General features: G+C 37.9%; 2 protein-coding genes and 1 long non-coding RNA gene across 17 annotated transcripts in view; 2 read left to right on the top strand and 1 right to left on the bottom strand.

Moving 5' to 3' along the window:
* The window catches only part of LOC139946457 (uncharacterized), a 239464-nt gene that overhangs the window by 99050 nt on the left and 116274 nt on the right, over positions 1-24140 (top strand). The window lies entirely within an intron of this gene.
* The window catches only part of LOC139945708 (single-stranded DNA-binding protein 3-like), a 128999-nt gene that overhangs the window by 52370 nt on the left and 52489 nt on the right, over positions 1-24140 (bottom strand). For 7 of the 15 annotated variants that reach the window (XM_071943056.1, XM_071943063.1, XM_071943058.1 and 4 more), the window contains 5 exons: positions 11940-12059; positions 10434-10463; positions 9266-9295; positions 7207-7278; positions 4961-5027 (listed from right to left, as the gene is read on the bottom strand). In XM_071943056.1, coding sequence (XP_071799157.1) covers positions 4961-5027; positions 7207-7278; positions 9266-9295; positions 10434-10463; positions 11940-12059 — 319 coding nt within the window. The remainder of the gene's footprint in view (positions 1-4960; positions 5028-7206; positions 7279-9265; positions 9296-10433; positions 10464-11939; positions 12060-24140) is intronic. The other 8 variants (XM_071943061.1, XM_071943057.1, XM_071943067.1 and 5 more) reach the window with 7 other exon arrangements.
* The window catches only part of LOC139945709 (uncharacterized), a 39853-nt gene that overhangs the window by 14605 nt on the left and 1108 nt on the right, over positions 1-24140 (top strand). Inside the window, exons 3-9 of the long non-coding RNA XR_011787167.1 lie at positions 686-769; positions 2458-2597; positions 4942-5048; positions 6350-6442; positions 7159-7319; positions 11919-12040; positions 14401-14587. This is a non-coding gene — a long non-coding RNA (uncharacterized lncRNA). The remainder of the gene's footprint in view (positions 1-685; positions 770-2457; positions 2598-4941; positions 5049-6349; positions 6443-7158; positions 7320-11918; positions 12041-14400; positions 14588-24140) is intronic.

Genomic DNA, 24140 nt, shown 5'->3' on the forward strand with positions numbered 1-24140 from the left:
TCTTCCAAAAACAAAACCCGAATCACAAAAATGTCTTGAAGAAGTTAAGGCAGGCCTGATAATTGAATAGGCAACAAAGGTAGTTGCCCCCGTGCCCCCAGGTCATTGTCTTTGTGCCCTTGAAATGCTCCAGTAGAAATTTACAATTTCCTCATTGGAGCTCTTTACCAGGGAGACAATGCCTTGGTGCCCTTGCCATTTAAAAAACAAAGCATATAGCTGTTAAGGATTATGACATTTACTATTTCATGAGCTGATTGACCAGTTTAGACAATAATGCATACACAGCACGGCGGTGATAATGATATTGCACACAATTTAAATTTAAGTACATAGGGACATAATTTCCATGCACAACTCCATGACTTTTGGAAAAAAAATAGTGTTTAGGTTTGGAGTCAAATGACTGTATAGGTGATGTCAATACATGTAAAACAATCTTACGACCTTCTTTGGGAGGGCAAGACCATTAACGTTTTGCTTAGGGTAGTTCAATGGAAAATCTTAATGTCAATGGGAAATCTTTTGAAAGGGCACCAAGTCCAAGACCAGGGCAACAGAGGACAGGACCTCTGTGGCCTGTGTAATTCCAGGCCGAATATATCTATTCAGAATTACCTTGAGCTTTTAAAGTTGAACTTTTCAATTGAGTGTTAAAGTTGTGTCTTCTTTCTTCTCCGAACAGCTGATGCTTACACAAAGGACAGGGTTGCAAGTTAACGTGGATTGTTTTCCTGAGTAAATTGGACACACAACACTAGCCCCGAGGGTAAGCTCTATAATCCGGTATTGTTAAAAGGTTACACTGTTTATCTCCGATAATTAAATGTCAGTGATGGCATTCTCCGAATACAGCGAGACTGTCACTGTATCGGACAGAGATCCGCGGGCAAGAGGTAAAGAAATAAGAGGGAAGGGATTGAGGGGTACCATGGAAGGAGGTGGAAGCGCCCCGGTACGCCAACGGGAGAAGAGCAAACGTTAACAGCTCACAACTTGCAGTGGGAATCAACTGCAAAGGCCATCATAAATCAAAACATCGCAACCAAGTTATTCAATTTACACGACATGGTACAGTGTAATTGGGGAACGTAACATAATAAATTCAGTTTCAGAAGGTTACCTGTGAGGGAATGACAAGTTCCATGTGTGTGAACTTGAGAACATTAAGGTTTGGGTAAGGGTATTCCAGGACCCAGGTCAATGCAATGACTCTTGCCACTGGGGGATAAAGTGGTGATCGATTCAAGCCAGCCTCAATCACCTATGCAAGAATATGACCCAACGACAACAATACCAGGCAAAAACAGCTGTTTATAAAAGTCGTTTGGGTCTGTTGTTATTGTACCCTCAAAAGGCTTTACACTTCAGTTATAGCTCAGGACCATGCAAATTATATGTTCAGGGTCATTTTCCTTTTTATACTCCACAATTTATTTTATACAAAGCCATCGGTTAATGGCGATTATTTCATGAGTAAACAACTTAAAATTCATCAAGATAAATCATTTACAAACTCAGAAAAGCCCAAATTATTGATATCATCGCAAGCCCTTTTTCCCTTTTATAAGGGCAAACCCTTTCCACAATTAAAAGGTACAAACTTCTTCTCCACATTTAAAACAAAAAAAAGCTATCCCCAACCTCTGTTTGCGCAGATGGAAGCTGACATTTTTGTCGCGGCACTTTTGCAACTTCTAGTAGTTTCAGTTTGCACAATTGCTAATGTAATGTCCTTACTGAGGCTTTTAGCACCCTACATCAAAAGGAAAACCAAAAATTGCCTGCTGGCCGTCACGTCTCTGAAAACAGTACATGCTTCGAGGCCCCATGGGTATTCCCGTAAAACGTGATGTGGACACCGTCGTAAATTGTTGTTTTTCTCTAAATTTAACAAATATCACGATTGCATTAAGACAAGAGGATCAGCATTCAGTCAGACTAATTGTCTCATTAATAAAACATGTCTGGGATTAAATTTCAGCACGGCAAAGGGTTTGAGTATTAGAGCCAATCCAATTATAAATCTACACTTTGTGAGATGAAGTACCCGACACAAGTTTTTATTTTTCAATGAATACCAACAGGCAAGATGTAATGATTTTCCACTTTTTTTTCTATCCTGAATTTTGTAGGAAAAAAGCTATTTTCTAAATTGCTTTTTTATTAATGAACCATTTATCAAAAGTTCAGGTGCAGGGACAATTTACGCTTTTTCTTCTTAATAAAACAAGTAGATATATTTAACAAAATCTCTGACTTGTGTACTCAGTTGTAAAATATTCGCTTTGATAATTCTGAAATTCAGAGATGTTGGAGATTCAAGAAATTCAGATGTCAAAAGCTAAAGAGAGTTTTACAAACAGATTTTTAAAAAATCAATAAAAAGAGCATCAATTAAAGTTTTGGGTTTGCAATGATTTCAGACCATTTGTTTGGTGATATTTTATTTTTTAGACAGCTGTGCCAGAAACCTGAAGAGCCCGCTATAAATCCAAAGAATCTTTCGGTTGCAACGATCAATAAAGACCATTGTCCATTGATTCCACCCTGCTAAGAGTGAAAACATGGCGTCCCCAGCAATCACCTTAAAAAATGTAAGTTCTCCTTTTTTAGATAAATCCTATGGTTAGGAATGAGAGCGCCCTCTGTTGGGCGGTGCACCAATATTCTTTCTTCTAAATATTTGACACTGCAAAAATCTAAAATGAGTACCAGGGAAAAATCGTTTGAACTTTCCACATACAAATTTACTAAAGCTATCGGAATTAGAAGCAAGTACAAAGCAACAAGAACAACAACAAACCCCTAATGTTGTAGAGGTGAAAATAAAACTACTTGTATCAGTGAATTGAGTAACCCACAATTGGTACAGCCCTGTATAAGAGTGATTTAGTTTTTGATGTAGACCTCTCATGCATACTTTCAATACAATCACATCTGCAGTCCTTCAGAAGTTTCCATTACCTTAACCGGGACCAAGTCTTCTTGTATAAATCAATGGCTTAGACTATCCCGTATCAAAATACCTTGCATATTCAGAATCATTTACAATAGGCGGGGTAAGGCGTGGAGTGGTTTAGTATGATCAATTGTAATAAAATTGCCGTCAAGTGCAAGCAGGAAAAGACGAGGAAAAAAAAACGCTGATCAATTCTTCTTAAGATGTATTCATTAGTCTGAGGGGACAAGCAAGAGTGTTTCCCGCGCGGTAATATGACGCATTTTGTGAATCGATGAAAACAACTTCCAATAAGTAACCGCTGTTATTCAATATTTAAGGTAGAACAATTACACTTTGTACCCTATTTGTTTCATTTTGGGGGATGATGAACCGGGAAATAAGTACCCTAACAAAACAGGTTGATTTATAGGACTGGGAAACCATTTGAAAACACAGCACTTTATCATTGGGTACTTTATAAATGCTTCAAGTTTTGTCTTTCTAAATAAGTAGAGGGTACAAAAAGAAGCTTTATCCAGAGACGTAGAGATCTCAAGTTGTTCTTTATGTTGTGTGCACAATACCAGACATAATACTTCAAAGGGGAAATGGAGGCAATTGCCTCTATGCCCATAGTTATTGCCTTGGTGCCCTTTGAAATGCCCAATTCAAGTTTGTATTTCCCTCAGAAAGGTACCCTTATCAAATGAAAAAAATATGTTGTCGAAGTATGCAATTAATCATTTGAACAGATATCACAAGCGCTATATTTCAGATGTTTACACAGTTTCAGAGGATTTCCTTAAGTGGGAATAAATGACTGCGGTACAACTCTACAAAAGCACATCACGTAGCAGTGAGGCTTCTCAAAGAAATGGTTTATGTTTGCTCTCCTGCAGAATGTCAGTACATAACTTAAGGACAAAAGACAATTGTGGTATAGAAATGACACAAACAACAACATAAGAAATGAGCGACAATGGCAAAGACTCTTGCTAAAAACAAGAATAGAATAAATTGTAAGCTCCTTCCAAGTGATTTATTACTTACCTCGCTAAAAACGTGTTTAGGAAAGAATTTTCTGAACAACCACTTAAATCAATCAACTATGTTTGTATCGTTGACATTTCAAACGAGGAAGGCTTTTAGACGTTTAAGGAAGCTTTTAAAAAGTTTGAAGAAGCTTTTAGAAGTTTTCACAAAGCCTTATAATGATAACAGTTACTACAGAATCAAAGATGAAAAAGTGTATTGGCTCCAATCACATGAACACTATTTGTTATGGTGTCCCACTACGAAAAGACCATAATTAAAATAGTGGACGATAATCCACTTTCATTCATAAATAAATCAACAAACTGTTTATCAACAAAGAAAGAACAACTTTCATAAGAAGATTAAATCCGAGACCAGGAAAGGGTTTAATAATAGCTCTCAATTTTTTTAACTTGTGTTTTTATTTTAACCTTCACAATTGTTGTTTTAACCTTCACAAAGATCTCAAACAATAATTCTTAAATTCCACAAACTTGTATCATGTGCCACAAAGTATCTATAATCAGGGAGATCTTTTTAATTTGTTCATCAGAACATGGAAAGATTGGTTTATTTGGGTGAACTTTCAGCAGAACAGCTGTCGATTTCACCAAACTCTTCCTAACTTAGGATTAATCTTAGGACTTAGGACGAGTCCCAACCCTGCACTGTAGCATGCAGACCTTAAGATTGATCCTAAGTTAGGACGGGTTACTCGTCCTAACTCGAGATAGGATTAATCCTAGCGTTTCGTGAAATCGCTGCAGGGTGTGTTGGCAGCTCTAAGGTTAGCACATTTTAAGACCTTCAGCTCACAACATGTTTCTGCAAAGTCAAATTTTGAGTTTTTTTGCAATTATACATTCTAATACACTTGCAACACATGCAAAACAACCACCAGGGTATTATGGTTTGCAAGGCATTATTATGTACATTTATTGACTTGTTTTTTGTTCATGCAGAAGAGATGAGATGACTTACCAGGCCTCGTGGGATCCATGGAGTTGGGCATCATTCCTTGTGAATTGGGAATACCACCCGGTGGAGGCTGTACAACATAAAATAAAAGGTAACAACAAATTACTAATCTTGTATAGCGCTAGAAATTCATTGGACTTCTCATATTGCAGGTTGGATGTTGTCTATGGAAAAGTGGTTCCAAGCCTGGATTTTCATCTTTGATAGGGCAGCCATCGATTTCACCAAACTCATCCTAACTTAGGACTAATCTTAGTACTTTGGACGAGTTTAGACCCGTATCCATAGACGTCAAGACGCATTGAACCCATCCTAAGTAAGACGAGCTTGTCCTAACTCAAGATAGGATTAATCACTGCGTTTTGTGAAATCGGCTGCAGGGCCATATTCATTCTGCAAAGGGCACTTCCATTGGAAAATCTTTAAGTCTATAGGAAACTCTTCAGAGGGGCACCAAGGCCAGGACCAGGGGCCACAGGGGCAACGGCCTCCGTGGCCTCAGTATGATTCAAGGCATGTAGTTTCATGGAAAAGTTATCCAGTTGTATTGGTTCTGATTTTGTGAAACGGCTTAACGATTTTATCAACGTGTTTAAACCATCTTCAACGTAAGAAAAAATACACCAAATGAAACATTGACCAGTGAATACTAGTTTGGGAGACATTTTTACAGTGCTGCTGCAAACCATCCAATATTTAGGTTTTGCGGACTTCAAGAACTTTTGTCAGTGCTTGTGCTAACAGTCTTACTTTCCTAATGTCAAAAGAGGGCAGCAGTCACTTCGATGGAGATTTTGTTATCATCCTACTTTGCCATTTTCTATCAAAAGAGGGGGTAATTCATATTCATGAGAATAACAACTCAACATTGAGTTGAAATCTAACAATATTGTACTTTTTGAACAGTCTGTACTCTTGTAAGCTTTTATAAATCTTAGAAGTACTTGCTAAATAATTTTTGCGATATTTTTCTTTTGCTTAAATAAGGTTGCACAATAAATGTTTAAAATGTGCAAGTTGATGAACAATAATTAGTCTAACAGTCTAAATAATTAATCTAATTAGTCTACTATTCAGACAGCATTTAATTACTGAGCGGAATGAATAACTTAGCTGTTTGACATCACCAAGCACCCATTCTGATGCAACAGACTTGATCATGAGTTTTAACAAATTACAATGGAGAGCTGAGAACTTGTTGAGCTTGTTTGCACTTTTTAATGAACCTATGAAAAAATTTGCTGCAGCAAACTTTTCACCAATTAACATGACCTGTGGTATAGCCTTGGAGAAAGACAAATTCAACTGTTTCGGACTTCACAAATAATAAAGTTTGAATTTTGCATTCATGTCTTGAATATTTACTTCCCCAATGTTTTTGTTTTGTTTAAGTGGAACTCTGGGTACATTGGATTCTTTCTGCCATCCCATCAGCAACTGAAACAAACCTGGATTGAGACAACGAGCTCTAACAAACTTTGTCAGGTACGCTAACTATTGTTGTCTTTATCGAGAACAAGTGATGATCTCAAACAAGATTAAAATGAAATGCATGTTGCTGAATAGGATGAAGTCCACAGGTAGCATTCATTCACTTAGCTTTGCTCTTTTCAAACAGAGTAACTCTGCAATTATCACTCTCAAAAGGGAACTTTTAATTTAAGGGAACACTTAACTTTGTGCGGTAATTAACAACTGTCCATTGCACTCAAAAATGGGTGGCGGAGCAATCAGCTGAGAAGATAAATGCCTGATAAATGACTAGTTTCTGCTGGCAGTAGCAATCAAGTTATTTATTATGCAGAGCTTCAAGGCTCAGAAAAGATCTTCTATGTCTCGGTAATCATCAAAATTTGTGTTATGTTTGCAGTGGTCTTCACTGGAAGTTACATTGAGTTTCAAACTGTTCAAGTATTTCTACTTTTATAGTAAGGTTTTCAGTAACACCATGTAATGATAATCTCTAAATGAGTTGGGGTGGTTCTGAAAAAAAAAAACGTTTGTTTCAACTTGAAGTTTTGATCAATATGCTCTGATTGTCTTCAGGAGAAACAATGAGTTGAAACCTACGCTTCTTTTCAGAACCACCCCAACTTAGTTAGAGATTATCATCACATGGTATTACCGCAAACCTTACTATATCGTATTTCCACCAGGATGCACAGTTTCAAATCCTACTTATTTCTACTTTTATTTGTTAGTTTTTAAACTGTTAGTAATTAAGAAAGAGAAGGAGATATTGATCGCACCGTTCCTCTCACCTGACTGCCTGGCATTCGGACTGGACCTCTTGGGCCTGAGTAACGGGGTGACATGAACGGCTGGAAGAAAGCAGAAAGAAGAACCAAAATCAGTCAATAAAGTAAGTAGCATTGCTTCTTAGTCATATAATAGTCGATCAAGCTAAATGAGTCGTTTGTCAAACATACCATTATGGAGAAACAAGCCAAAACAGGCCAACAGCGGTTAAATTGTTTCAAAAACTCTTCTTTTTATTGGAAAATTAAATGCCAAAATTTATCATTTTTTATATTTCCTTTTTCTCAGTTTCTCGCTCTCATATCTCTTGATGTTTCTACCTTCACGACTTTTGGACAAAAGAATGTATCAACCTGGTGTTTTAACATCACTAAAGCAAAAATGGTTATGTGGGTCGGTGAACAACTCATTTTGCTTGATCGCTTCACATACCCCTAAAATAATTTCCTCATCTGCAATTCCAATTTTTAACCAAACTCCCCAGAGTGATTTACTAGGATACTTCTTCATTCTACCAGAGTCCAACAACATTCGGTAATTCATCACTAGTACTGTTTGACTCTGATTCTGTTGGTATGTATTATCCCATGTAAGGCAGACTAGAGTAGAGAAGTCCTCAGCCCAACCGTGTGATTTTGAAGGACCAGAACTGAGTGGATTTACAATTTTTCAATGGAAAGATTCTCCCCTTCTAAACCCCTTAGAAACCATACCACAAGTATATGGGATTTAAGGCATCGTAGTTTGAGGCACAAGTAGTTCACAATTTGCACCAACACAACCCAAGCGGCTATAAGAATGTTCAGACAAGAAAAAGAAAACATAACAAAAATGCTCTTGAGAAATTCACTACAACAAAAACATACATCTGTTACTAAAAACAGCTATGTCGGTTGCAAAGCATAGTCACAATACAAACATTGCAAATACATATATTAGCTGGTATCCAAAAGGATTTTAACACAGGAAACTATGTATTAACTTTTTGACCAGTCAATATGTCATCCACATGGATTTGAATTATGGGTGCACACTGCCAACCAACAATATGATATCATGTGGTGAATCAGTTTAACACACAGGGGTTAATTGGAATTGTTTCAAATGGTTGGCCAACTTCTAATCTTACATTCCCAAATCAGTAGGAACGATGCTTCAGGAATGTATATTAAACAGGGCAAAGACACAAATTATGTATAATCAATGATAATTATAGAAAATATGGTAACGATACCATTATTAACAACAAGTAATTCAAACATTTGAGTAACTTCACACTTTTCCATTACACATGCACTTAGGCGCTACTACACAGCTTGACACAAAGTACACTGAAGCACTGACAGCAGACAACACAACCACTGCATACTGTACACACTGCCCTCTCTTGATCAAATAGTGCCATTTACTTGATATTTCACAGAAGCATGATTACAAAACAGGTTCACATGACCAAACAGCTCTCCTAGACTTTGTTCAATAATTATTAATAATTACATGTGACTCGTTGCTTGCGTGTGCTACCAACGGCTCAACAAAACACATTATTGTTTTAGCTATCTCTATGATTCTGCCCACCTCTGTTTCCTGGAATCTTAAAATCAGGAATGCAATTTCTAGGAAAATGGTTTCCTCATTTTTCAAATGCGACAGTTTGCTTAAGTATTATACATTGTCAACGGCTCAAGACAATAAGGTCATTAGTGCAGTTTGTATGGATTTCATAAAAGTGCTTTTGCATGTTTTGGAGCTCCTGGTAAATGGAGTTTATTGATAAAGAGAGAGGTCTCCAAACTAATTGTTGGCAAAAGAAATATTCAGTTTCTAAGAAAAACTGTTTATTTGTAGATTATGATACATTTTTACAAACCTATACCTATTTTTCACTTAAGGACTTTTTCCTAGTTAAAATTGTTTTTGTAGCAAATATAACACACCACAAGGATTCCTTTAGCTTTAAAATAACATGGTGAATACCATCACTGAAGAAAGGAATTTTATTGGGGAGGCGAGGGAGAGAATAATTGTTCTTTGGGGCAAGGTTTTTACCTGATTCATATCCAGCCGGTGAGGTGATAACTGCGCATATGGGAATAAAAGGATGAAACAGGCAAAATATTGTCAGTGACTTTTCCGTACCTCCAAAAAGTTCATAAAACAAGTGTTGAATGCACATATTGGCAAATATATGGGGAAGAAAAAAAAATCCGAGATTTCATCTTAATGTTGTGTTGTGATTCCAAAATGAGATTCAAGTCTCTGAAGTTTGCGTTTTGTTTCTGCTAAAGTTAGTTCTTTCTTCTAAGCACGATCATGTTAAGAATTGTTTGACCACTGATTCTTCTATTGCTTGCATTGCTAGAGCAGATGTCACCACCAAGCTAGCCCGATGGCTAGAGGCAGTTTGAATGCTTAGCATAGGGTACTGCAACAATTTTTATAAATCAAGTCATTCAAACTTTAGTGTAAAAAAACGACGTTCAAATTTTGACCTTGATTTTGAAAACAAAAAAATATATCTTTTTCAATTTTGTTAAGTATGACCAATAAGACAAATGAGAGAACGCTTGTCTGAATGTGTGTTCAAATAAAAACAGTGTTAAGTATTTTCTCATTTAGATTCTGCTCTCGTGAAAATAAGTTCTGGTCTTGAAAAGAATTGAGCTACAAGTCCGGTGGTCTTTTCCCCAGAATTCAAGCTCCATTGCAGCTGTAGCTTTATTTGGACATGGCCTAAGCAGGGCTTGAGTTTAGGCGAAAATGCACAAGACCGCAAGACTTGTAGCTCAGAATCTTTACTGGAACGAAATTTCATTTACTAGACCAGAATCAAAATGAGAAGAGACTAGAATCAAAATGAGAACACATTTTTATCAACTAAACTGTTTTATTTCAATAAGACACTAAGAGAAGAGTTATCTCTTCCATATTATGGGTGACACTCAACACGATTGAAAGATATTTGTGAGACTCAAACTCAATATTTAATATCATTCTTTTGAGGAAAAAAATGTTTAAAAATAATCAAAAAAAAAGACCACCAGACTTGTCCTAACTTGAGTTTACTGGCCCAACACTAAAATCATTGGCCTCCAGTGTAAAATTTGAGCCCTGCTAAGTTATTCAACTGGATATCTCTGTTTTCAACGTTGCACAATCAACGATAAACTGTTTGTCCATTGAGTTTCTGGTCTGCTTTTTAAAATGTTAATCTTACCTGATTGCCATCCATGTGATGTTGAGGTAACTGCAAGGAAACAAAAAACAGGAAAACATTTATATATTAGACATTTATGTGTTCTGAGGATTGACTGAAAACACATTCCTCAAAGCCAGATTATGTGAAACTATAAGTGTCCATGAACGGAAACTAGTTACAGAGGAGCCATAATCGTTAACCTTTCAAGGCAGTTTTGTAACAATTTACGGTTCTGCGGTCTCTTAAGAACAAAGACAGACCTGTAAGATTTCAAACAAGTCCAGAACATTCTTGGTGGTCTAAGGGCATTCAGGAAAATACACTCTTTAGAGAAATGTCACATGAGGCAATTAACAGGCAACCAGTTCCAGGCAATCTCCAAGAAGAAGTAACATTCACATATTAACTTCCACATCATTTCTTAGGCATGTAGGACAGTGAGATAAGTGTTAGAAAAAGGTCTGTAGTTCTTCAAAGTGTTCCTATTATCTTTCAGTGTCGATGGTTGCCTCCAAAGTTGCCTGTAAAACTTGCCCTATGTGACGTGTGTACCTCAGTGATAATAATTGGAAGAACGTGACCATTCTTGGAGCAAGTTCGAGTGCGCACATTTAGTCCACCAGTGGTCGACCACAGACTAGCAACGCACATGCGCAGTGACGTACTCGCCCAAACGACTCGTTTGGTAGTCTAGTCAACCTTCAATTTTTTCGCTAAAGTGTCACTGGTTCCCCTCTGCGCTTAACACATGTTAGAATGTAACATGCTGTTGGGACCAGTGAAGAAACCATGGGCTCGAGGCTGGTTCCAAATGGTCGACCACAGCAGTCAACCAATGGTCGACCAGCCTGGGTTCGAGGCAAAATGGTCAACCTTTAGTTAACCATTGTGCACACTCGAACTTGCTCTTGCTTGCAGGCCTGGGTTCCTCCTTATTGTATACCCAAGCCTCCCAAAATTTACAATTCAAAGGGGTTTATTAAAGACTCTAAGCATCAACAGAAATAGAAAAGTGCAAATTTTGACATAGTGTCAACTTTTTCTTTCTGCCATTGGCAACTGCTTTTTACTTATTTCAATGCTCAAGGAGGTTTGACAACAACAAAATCAGGAAAAAATCTTGCCATCAATTTGTGTGTGAAATTGTGGATTGAGTTTATCAGAGTCTCCATTTCAATTAAAAACATTTGCATATTCAACATTATCAGTTTTTGATCATTGGAAGAAATATATGTTTTTTGGGGTTTTTTATTGTTGTTCTTTATTTGCTTTGATACACTATATGGATGATGCTGGTATAACTTGCATGGAGTGAAAATCTATCCTGTACGTAAAAAATATGTAGATGAAACAGACCACTAGCATTTACAAAACACAATCACCATGCACAATGAAAAAAATAAATGTAGTTTTGTACCATCTACTTATAATGTCTGAAAGAAGCACTCACATTATGCAAATCAATGGCTGAAAAAAATGATAATGTCTTGTGAACTCCCCTAGAGTGATAATGGTACAACCCACCTGATTCTGCTGCATCATGGGATTGCTGTGGTGATGATGCTGAGCATGGGGTGAGGGCTGCGACCCAGGGGGACCCCCCGGGCCGGGGTTCTGGTGTGAGGGTGAGTGACGCATGGGATTCTACCAAAGGATCATGTAGGGGATGCAAGGTTTTTTTTTGTTTTTATTTTGTATTTTCAATAGAAAAACAAAATGTCCGATGGAGATGAAATGATGGATGTTGAACGCACACACAGTTTGGAGGATGATGAACAATGTAGGAAGCCATGCATGGAACAGGAGATTCAACAAAAGGAGAAAGAAAAAGAAAATGGCATGCACATTATACAAATCATGCAAATGAAAACACACCATGCAAACAGTAACACCTAGAAAGGAATGCAGTAACACCAAGGCCCAATTTCATAATGCTGCTTAAGCACAAAACTAGCTAAGCACAACAAAATATTGCTAACAGGATTAAGGTTACCAGCCAAACTACCATGTCACAAGTCCAACTTGTGACTGGTATCCTGCTCACTTCTGCTTAGCAGACAATTGTTAAGCAATATTTTCTGCTTAAGCAGCTCTATGAAGTTGGGCCCTGTCCATCATCTTATGAAACACAAGTAGAGCTTAATTCATTGAGAGTTCTTTAGACCAAACATCGTGAATCAGTCTAAAAATTTTAATTAAAACTTGATGTGTTAAAATTTGACTGTTCAGTGTTTAATGTTTAATCTAAGCAAGTAAACACCTCTGATGGTTCATACAATGCTGGTAGCATATTGCAGGATTGGACTAGCAAATTGTTTTTTGTTATATAATTAAAGCAAATAAATGCCACAGCAGTCATCCATTTCTGGATGTGAATGCAATCATGTTTTCCAAAAATGATTTATCTCTTAGGAATTGTGTGGAGTGCTATCTTTTGCACTTCTCAGTCAAGGTTAAGGGCAGTACTGAAACTGCACTCTCAGTCCTTAAAAATGAAGGCACGTAGCAATGGATACATATCTGCTACCACTCACACACAAAAACCAAAAGCACAAAAGACTGTACAATTTTGAGAGAACATCGCCAGTTCTTAGTTTTGTTTACTAAAAGGAGCTGGTGATGTAAAATTTAGAGAATTGCTTTCCGAAAATTTTGACAGTAAGTACTCTTATCTGCCATTCCAAATATCCAATACTAGTTCTTCAAAGATAGCTACATGATCCACTGCAAACTTTTCTAGATTACATTTCTACCAAAACAAAATTGCACATCCCTGTTCAATGGTTCTACCCTCAAATACAACTACATGTACCATATCCGTGCAAATATAAATCACATTGCTTTGACTCGGCATTGATATAGCAAAGTTAAAGGTACTACGGACATCACATTTGCTATTGAAAATCTTTGCTTTCCCCAGTACAAATGTCAAGTAATAAACTATATAGGAAACTGACTGGGTAAAGTTTAAGTTGAACAAAGTGAAATTGACTAGAGCAGGTATTTGACAAGCAAACTCAGGATTAAGATGCCAGCAATCTAACAAGTATCCCTAAAGTTGGTGGTCTCCCTTGTTTTTCAATATCTGTGATTTGGGGTACCAGACAAAAGAAAGTCAACCTGTGACTGCAATATAACCAAAACCTACATGTATTCAATCACCTCTTGGTAGTGTATCACACATAACTTCATTCTGTATTTTATAACCATGGCATTCAGAAAAACCAAAAGGTGAAAAGGTTCACCATGTTTATAAATCACTCTGGAAATGACGCCAACTATTCAAACACTTTTGCATCCAACTATGACCTAAAATTGTTTCTTATTCACCCAAAATAGGATCTTGTTTTGGGTGAAAACTGGGAGGAAAAACATGGAGGTTTGAAACAGTATCTCACTCATCACTTTGAGTAAAAAAGAGTTGTTGGCATCATTTCAAGGAAGAAGGTTTAGGGGGTTTTAGGGGGGTATTATCAGTTCAAAAGGGAAGTACCCTATTTTATTATCCTGTTGGATGATACCAATGCCTACAATCCTTACGGACTGTAATCAGGGTAACTCTGGAGTATGAGTAGGTGGCAATGTGTCCCTTGTATAGCTGTTGGTTTGGGTCGACAGCCTAAATCAGTTAATTTTAGCCCTCGCATTAAAGTGACTGTGGTTGGTTGATCCATAGAGGTAGAAATATTTCTACCTCCATGGTTGATCTCTCATGAAAAACTTAAATAAATTGAAACAAATCTTTAACAAATTCATCATTTGGTCAACGTTTTTTTGTAGTGGGCTTTTCCTACTAATATTATTTTACAAGTTCTGACATTTAAGATTTGTCACTTACAGTGCATCAGCACTTTAACTTGTCAAGTTAAAGACAATCAGGTCAAGTGTGTTGTAGATTACAATCATGTGAAACATTGCCACCCCATGCAGGAACAAGATTTGATGTTTCTAAACAAAGAAATCTTTCACATTTTATTTTTGGCAGGATCTGATACTATTGATGCCAATAAACTCGGAACCCCCTAACAGCTACGAATCGGAAACCACAGGTCCTGGTTGTTGGACAAGCAAAGCGGTTCACACCACGCCATGTGTGTGTCAAGCACCCTGAAGGCATGGAACAGACAATTATTCAAAATGGGTCAGCACGATGCGGGTACCAGCCTAATTGGGTAAGTTGCCTCATTCTCAACCTCATAGACCTACTTGTTGATCATAAACTCAAGACAGCAAAAGTAACCGTGATCAGACTATCCCTCGACGCCACTCAGATAAACCAATTTGAGAATCCTTTTCCAGAACCTAACGCAAATTGACCAATATTTATAAGCGCAGACCAAGCGTTTCAACAACTGTGACCTTTTCCAGTTAAAAAAAAGAGAAAGAGAGCAAAAAATAATTCAAGAATCATTAAGGGAATCCTGTTGTTTGCTCCGCAACCAACACCTGATCATGGTGCTCTCAGGTAGTGTCCCACTTTGGCTGTTTAGGTCACGCATGACCAGGCGTCGGCGCCAGTAACTTAGCCACCAACTTCCTCTTCAGCAACCCCCGTTGACACCACGCAAATCTTACACCGCTTTACTTATTTCATCAGCATCTCCCCGCCAGGAAAACACTATCAACTCAACAATTCAGAAATACCCTTTTTGCGAATGGGATATTTAGTTATTCACACACCCCCATGGGACGTCGCGTACAGAGTGCAACCAGGAAGTTGGTTTTTAAAGTGTGCAAAGGTCTCTGTGGAAATGTATGATATTTTGTAAACATGTTTTTCAGAAACGGGCTTACATTACTAAGGCACTGGTACTACCATATTTGGCTTGACTGAACTAGAAAGGTGCAATGCATTTATAGACAAGCACGAACATTAGGTCTACATAGTAAATCTCAAGACAGAGTACATCCCCCCCTGCACCAATGGAGCCTCTAAGCACACAAATCTAGTACAAGTTTCATGTTGTCACAGAAGTTCAATCACAACTGGGGCAAGTTACTAGCCAAAATACTCGATACATAAAACATTGGTTCAACTGGCACAACGTTTAGCAGGGTAAAGTTATCAGACAAGCCAAGCAAATTTTCTCTGCTTCACAACTTTTTGAAATCGGGCCATGCCCATGAACAAAGTACTGAACAACTCTTTTGTAACCCTCAAAAGGGCTCAACTTTACTGCAGCAGTGTCATGGGCCGATCCCAATTTGTAAAAAAAATTTGCCACAACATTGATAAGCATACTTTGGATGGGTTGTAACGCAAAGTAAAAGAAAACAGTATACACTTATCATTAGGAGAAGGGTTTGTGCCAGGTGTTTTTCTGTATTGCACTACAGCACCTTGGTCCTATGTAAATAAACGGGTCTCATATTTTGAACATAGCTCCTCATACTTAGAATGTAAAATGTAGAATGTAGAATTATAAAAACTATTTGTATTCTTGATACGAAAAGGGGAATTCCACGCCCCTCCCCACCCCCCCCCTCCCCCTCAAGAACAACATCAAGGGTCTTCAGTACTTTTGTTCTTTCACCATTATACTCAACTATTGAGAACATTTTGTGAATCGAAATCCAATAATGCATTTCTTTGAAATAAGGAAAACTCACGCGACTGACACAAACTCCCAAAGTAATGAACCGATCTGTCCCGATACACACAATATATTCCACTTTTCAATCCATTATATTGTACACTCATTTTCCCTCGCTCTCCCATCTACCCTTATTAAAGTATGAAAAAAAGAAAGAGCGAAAGAGAAAAAAACAGTCTCGCTAGTTGACATGCATGGATGATACTTAATCAGTCGTAAGACTGGATGTTCCAAATTTCCTTCTCTTAGACTACTCCACTGTTAAGGCCGAACGGGCAATGAACTACAAACACCAAGATACAGAGTACACCACAAACACACAGATTTTCATTAATGTGTCGGTCCGGGAAAGACCTCGGCAGGGGCTTATTCTAAAAATGGCACATTCGCTATCCACATTTTATCCAGAGGTAGATCTGGAATTTCTGAGTGAGGGCATGACTCCATAATGTCCGAATTCTCAGGTGTCTGTTTCTTGACAGTGTTTCATTTCACGGGTGCAGATTTACACATAAATGGCAACTTTGATGTTCCTGCATGTACTTTTACAATAAGGTTATTAGAACCTTGTGAAATTGATCGAAAAACGGGTCTGAATTCAGTTGTTTGCAGCAAAAGCGAACAAACTTTGAAGGGGTATGACATCAAAGCCGACTGAATTAAGATTACAAATGTTGGGGTTGAGGATGGGACAGTGCCCGATCGGGAGGATAAGGATGTTAAGGGGCTTACCCTTGGTAATTACTCCAAAAACTAATGACCATAAAATCTTACTTGGTATGAATGAAGATAACATTTTGAGAAATAATTCCCTTCATAGGAAAACGGTTTTGGAGAGAGGGATTCAAAACATTTTAGTATGAGAAAAGTTTCTGCATGAAACATTTCTCAAATAGTATATTATTCCATGTGGATCATTCTTCCCACGTGAGCACGACCGCTCCAGCAGCCGATTTCACGAAACTTTACGCAACTGCGTAAGTCCACTTGCGCAACGATCATGGCGCAACTTACGCCTTTATGGCGCAACTTACGCCATAAATGTTGCGCAAGTGGACTTACACAGTTGCGTAAAGTTTCGTGAAATCGGCTGCAGATTATTAGCAATATCTATGCTGCCGCCCATTCCACAAGTTAGTTTTATTGTATGTGATATATCCGAGCAGGTAGGGGGGGGGGGGGCGTTTCTGACACTGCTTCTACCAGAGACCAAACCCACACCACATAACCCCAACTCATTCCCAAATCCTGTTAAACATTGCTACATTTTACAACCATGCTAAAATTAAGCAAGGGACCCCAGTTAAATTGATGTTGTGTGAATAACTCTTTACAATTGGGACTCGTGTTTGTCCACAGGAAATATGCTGTTAGATTGAAGTAGTTCAAATTTACTGATTGACAGGGATCGAGGGAGAAAAAAACTCATGTGTCTGACTAGCCTCTTGGTTCTGATTGGGGTGGGGTGACTAGAAATGAGAGTTGAAACCAACGGTTCTTTTCTCACAACCACCCCAACTCTATTAGAGATAGTCATTACATGGTGTTTCCGCAAACCTTTCCATATCACAAACATCTTGTTTATATAACAAAGGTAACACACCTGAAGCTACTCCAGTACCAAGTGATTTGGCGACAAGATAATTTTAAAGTAAAACAAAATGGTTTTTATTGCAATTAAAATGAGTGATTACCAAATGTGTACCTTCCCTTTAAAGAGAACTTTTTTGCAGATTTGTGACCAACATAAAACAAATGACGCTAAATTGCAGATTTTCATGAATCTACTATTAAATGTAGATTCATAGACACTACAGTTTCCCTATAACAGTGTTATGTCATAAAAAACACACCAACATGGCAACATCTTATCACAATCCCTCAAAATACTTGTAGTTCAACTAGAAATACAATCAGAAGCTCAACAATAACTTGATATTGATATGTGAAACACACTTCCAAAACCAATGTTGTACTTCAACTAACCAAACCATAAAATGGGCCAGAAGAACATGTTTTCATGACGAAATGGGGTTGTGGTTTATGTCTGAAACCACAAGAGTAAGTTTAGAAGTAAATATGATTAGGAAGAGGATGTTAAAGAATGGGGCAATGACTTCAGAAGTTGACAGCGTTCTTAAAATTGTGCAAAACTTAATGTTGGCAGCTAAGGTAAAGAAAAACAGATGCACTATTCCATAAAAAAATATTGTGTGCAAAAAACATTTCTCCCCTTCCCCCTCAAATAAATAAACAAACAAAATCTCTAAGAATGGTTTAACTTTTAATAAAACCTGATAACCGACAGAATTAAAAAATACAGTAAACTATATTTTGTTTAGTTTATGCCAAAAGTAATGGTCACATAGTGTCATACTTTGTGTAAGGCGCTTTGAATAAATAATCATGGATACAAATTTTTTAAAAGGGTAAGAAACTTTAGGTTTTATGTTGGTGTGTTATTACATTTAAGGACATTTGCAGAAGTTCCAAGATACCATCTGTCTGATACCAATATTGTCTCCTTAAATTTATGGCTATAGTGCAGTATGGAAGCAGATTATTTTCTTCCCAATTCCAGCTTTATGATATAACGTTAGAGAATGCAATTCCATTTTAAAGGAACACGTTGCCTTGGATCGGTCGAGTTGGTCTTTGAAAAGCGTTTGTTAACATTTGTAATAAAATGCATGTGATTAGAGAGATATTTTAAAAGTAGAATATCATGATCCACACAAGTATCACTCGAAATTACTAGGCTTTCCTTTTACCTCATAGACTAACACGGTCGGCCATTTATGGGAGTCAATATTTTTGACTCCCATAAATGGCCGACCGTGTTAGTTCGCAAAGTAAAAGGAAAACCATGCAATTTAGAGGCACATTTGTGTGGATCATTATGTTCTACTTTAAAAATATCTTTCTCACCAGATGCATTTTATAACAAACGGTTTCAAACGCCTTTCAAAGACCAACTCGCCCGATCCAAGGCAATGTGTTCCTTTAAGTTTCATTCACATGAAAACATGTGCTCAATGTACCATAACCATAACAGGCTTGCCCTTCATGTCAAACCTTGACCTTCCTTAGAAAACTATGGATTCGTTCAATGAATGTGATCTTTTGAAAGCTGGCGCGCAAAACGTTACACAATAAAAACTACCGCTCGCCTTAGGGTATGTTATTTCCACATTTTTTTCAGAGAATTTTATTCTTTCTCAAAATGATAGATGCTGCAATTTTTGCAAAACGTCACACAATAAAAACTAATGCTCGCCTAAGGATATGTTATTTCCACTTTTTTTTTCAGAGAATTTTATTCTTTCTCAAAAACGATTCGAGCTGCCATTTTTTTTTTACGAAGGCCCTGCAGCACTGTACTGAATGAAGCAGCTGAACTTTGGAGATTGCTCAAGCAAAATACAGCCACTTAATTTATCCAACACCTCCCCGAAGGCCACTGGGTTGGTGTGGGGGTCGCATCCAAGCGTGTCATCCCGCACCGGTCGTTCTCATTGTCCGAGGTGTTATGGGATGATAAGAATGCGTCAGAGTTCACTGCTGATGCCTCCTGCTGCCCATAGGGCAGCACGACGGAGGATACAGCCCCCAACCATTGTGGCTGGCTGTCTCAAGCGACACCTGCTCACGCGGGATTCTTCATTAGGGGGTGGTGGGCATCAAAACACCAGTTCTGACATTAGCATTTTTTGGAAATGTGGGCCCACTAACCTGCTCAGAAATGCCTCACTGAACAATTTTGTTTTCAAGCTAACATTAAACAGAAACAAACAACATACCCCAACAGCATTTTAGCAGGTATTGGTATTTACAAGCAAACCTTGACTGACATTCTAAAATAGTCCTGGAGCCCAGCCGTGTGTAATCATACTTGGACATGCAGGGTTCTCACCTGTGGGCCATTCTGGACACAAATATGGAAGTTTGGCCAAAGGACGCTGAATAAAATTGAGGTCTTCAAAAAAAATTCTACTTGGTGTTTATTGTGGTTTTAATATAGATAACATGCCCTAATGTGCACACTTGAGGGTTATATAAACGGTTTGACAATTTTTGTGAAATTATTAATAACAAAAATAATACAAATTTAAGATTTGATTTGGGGCCATATCGGCTGAAAATTGCGTGCATCGGCATCCAATTGTGGCCACCTGCCGGATACGCTAGCTTTTGCACAGGGAGAACCCTGACGGGCTACGGATCAACTCCAGAAGTGTTTTGCAATGTACTGAATGGTGGCTTGGGGAGGAGGAGCACCCTAATTTGCTATTTTTTTTCTTCTTAATCATGATTTGTGGCTTTGATCTGCCAACAGAGTGGGTTTTCTTTTAACCATCGACAACCCAAACTCATGTTCACATGGAAGTGCGTTAATTAGAACCTCAATAATTTCAAATGAAGTCCTTGAACTTGGCAGTAAAGAGGACAAGTTGCACCATTCCCGCATGCCACAGCCTCTGCGCTCTTTGGGCAAAATAAAATACAAAAAAAATCAACAAGCTGTAATTAAATCAGTCAGGTTGAAACAATTGTAGACGTGCCAATTTCCTGCTGTATGAAAGATGAAAGATTCCAACCTAGATGTTGTCTTTGACTGATAAATGCTTATGAAACTTATACCAATTGATATTTTGATTGGTAATTATTTAAAAAGTGCCTAATTTACAAGTGGAAAGGTGATTTCCAAATATTTTGTATTCAGGAAAATCAAAAGTATATAAAAAAAAAACGTAAAAAGAGTAGCCCTGAAACTGCACCAATATCCACATCCAAGTTATGAGATGGCGATACATGTAAATAAAAAGCTCAAAGAAAAAGCAAAAAAAAAACTACACAAAAAGAATATCTTTTGATAAACTAGTATTTTCTTTTTGGCAAATTTTCACAGCAAGGTGGTATGAGGTGGTCACTGAAAGTTGGGAGGTTCCGCCAGACTTAACTGCTTCTTATTAATGTGTGTTTTAAGAAAGAGAGATTCATAACATAATTTCTGTATGAAAGTCACATCAGCAATCGGAACTTCTAGACCCTTCCCTAAAACCTTTCACTTTCGACCGCAAAGCGCTATTTGTGGAGTGTCATTAAAGGGTATAGTACATTAGTATTTTTTTGACAAACAAATGAACTACCATGTTCTAGTGATGAATAAAAACGCCATGCAAGCAGACTGTAAACAAGTGATCAAGCTCAGTGGTCACATTCGAGAAGAAAACAAAATTGTTGGACCGGGGACTATGTGCAAGATCACATGAGACTTACTCTATACAAAAAAACAAATGAAAAATGATGAAATGAACTCATGCTGAAAAGTTTTTTACTTATTCTTCACAACACTTTATCAGAATAAACTGCTTTGATTGGCTGAAATTTGATTTACTTGTTACTTTTCCTTCTGAATCTATAAGCCAGGCACTATTTTTAAGATTTGTAGAGGACACAGCCAAGGCTTGAAATTAACACCGGACAACACCGGACAACACTGGACAACACTGGACAACACTATTCTTCTCAAGCTGATTCTGGTGTATAAAGATTTCTGGGGATGATTTCCACAAAGTTTGCCTCAGTGATTTGTATCGTGACACCACACTTTGCTTGTTGGTATGAAATTAAGATTGATACACAGTTAAGATCAATCTGAGCTCTTTGGAACCGAACCCTGATCCAGAAAACACTTTGAGCTGCAAGCCTTGTGGTCTCGTAGATTTTCCCTCCAAACTCAGGCCCTGCAAAAAACTGTGCCTTAAATTTAGTTTTTGAAATTTTCAATGGGTTAATCTGGGCTATTTGCATAAATTTCCAGACAATGTTCCCCTGATACTCAAGAGTACAGACAAGATCACTAAAAAAGCCTAGAATGGTTAGGGGTATAGGAAAGTTTCTGCTTTGAATCGCTCAAGAAACACAACCATGTATTGTACAGGGGAGCGATTAACTCTAGCTATGTCGAATTACTGTGAAGGGTTTGCCTGTGGACAGACAAAACAACATTTAGCTAGACAAGTGGGCGACTTGAACTTTATTCCCCCGACGCCATGCATGGCTAATAGTTCAGTAAGGATAAAGCCCCCCCCCCCCCCCCCTCTCCCTAACCAAACCGACGTCGATGATTATGCATTTATGCACTTCTGTTGTGTCTGACATGTACTGGTTGGCTGTTTGTCACAAACATTAATGTTCCACATGAATGTCTAACGATTTATTTCATTTAGCGTATCGCACCTCAAGTTGATTCTCTACCTTCATTGGCTAAACACTGTCACATGGTAGTGTTCACTGACGACAGGCTAGAAGTACTCAGAACAATATTTCATGAGTGAGCATGCTATCCTTTGAACACAGGCACTGTCTCTTAATTTTTATACTCCGGTTACAAAAGAATACTGCCTATAGCTGGATAGACCCACCCCCCCTGTTTGAAATGTTTTATTTGGATGTCTTGCCTGCACAACGTGTTAACAAATATTGCATGCCAGTGTTTAGGCACACGGTAATGCACAAGGGAATACAACCCCCCCCCCCCCCCCCCCCATCTCCCAGAGCTAGCTGTCTTCACTGCTAGTCGACATACAATACTGTTCAGAACTAGTAATAGAATAATAGTGTATGATGTACATAACACATCAAAGAGGATAACTGCCAGAAAAATCATCATCATTTCAAGTCCACGAATCTTCAACTCAATGCATTCAACGCATTTTTAAAATAGGAAATAGGCACAATTGGAAATGTCTTTGAAATTATAAATTCAAGTGTTTAAAACCAGGTTTAATTTTGGTTTAAACAGTAGCGCGAAAATACCACATCTGCACCCTAAACCAAACTGATGTGAACAAAAAACACAACAGCAATAACAACAACAAAACACAGACAAATTTGTTTCCTCCGGGATGTATTCTAAATATGTCAACAAGGCTCCACCTTCCTCTTCTTGCAGTAAACCAACTCAAGCAGAATGCAAAAATCATACCGTATGATCACGGTTTATGACAACGAACACCAGCCAAGCAAAAAGAAACAGAGGGAGAGAGGGAGAGAGAGAGAGAGAGAGAGAGACGGGGGAAAAAATGGACAAGAGCTATACAGAGTAATTCCAAGGCAGCCTGGTATTACGTCAGATGAACTGCTGAGCTGCCGTTAGGGGCTAGAAGGCTGAGTCACAGTTACCATGGAAACCGTGGCTGGGCAGGCACCGTGGCCAGGCGATAAGCTGGGTTGTTTTGCGTACGCTGATTACCTAAGATGGGGATCTGGTCGGCAAGTGGCGATTTTTATTTGTATGTTGCACGGTTAATAATTTAATGGTCTATGCGTACGCTCCCTGTAATGGTATAATGGGTTCTTCATTATGACCAGGATCTTACGGCAGACCCACTGCTGAATTTCTAAAATATTTAATTAGTCCCAAAAATGTGTACTGATTTTGAAAATTTTCGTCAATCAGTCGCAAAATGACATTCGGTGTTGTTTGGGTAAATGGCTAAATGGCTTACATTATCTCACTATTTTAGTTCTGTGAGTTAAGTTTATTATTTGAGGAGGTTCCTATTAATTCCCAGTATGTTTGATCACATACATACAGGCGTGGTGTAAACCAAATTTACCTGACGCAAGCAAGTAAATTATTGTTATTATTTTGATTATTATATATTTGGCCAGTTGTTACAGGAGAACTACATAGGCCCTACACTGCCAGCCCAAGATAAAACTGTAAAAAAGTATCACATTCATGATATGATATATTTTTTTTTTTTTTTTTTTATGAAACGCCATCAATAAAGCAACCAAAATAACTTCTGTTAACATGACACTTCAAGGTATTATTTAAATTTCTGAAGGAAAAGAAAATGCTTAATTTTTTTTTAAACAAGTATAACTGTATTTGCTTGTTTGCCTGCCAGAACATAATCAAGTGGAAGAATAAATATTCTGAAAACAGTTTTTGTCACATATAACTATCTGGGACATGTTTAACGCATCAACAAATATCAGCCCAAAGCACAATGAGTCGTATAATGTTTAGCCACCTTTAAATCAAACTTCTCAAACCTTCAACGTACCCTGCAACCTCGACCCATTTTTTTTCTGGTACACCTTCATTCTCTTACAG

This window comes from Asterias amurensis, chromosome 13 (genome assembly GCF_032118995.1).
Source record: "Asterias amurensis chromosome 13, ASM3211899v1".
Classification (NCBI taxonomy): Eukaryota; Metazoa; Echinodermata; class Asteroidea; order Forcipulatida; family Asteriidae; genus Asterias; species Asterias amurensis.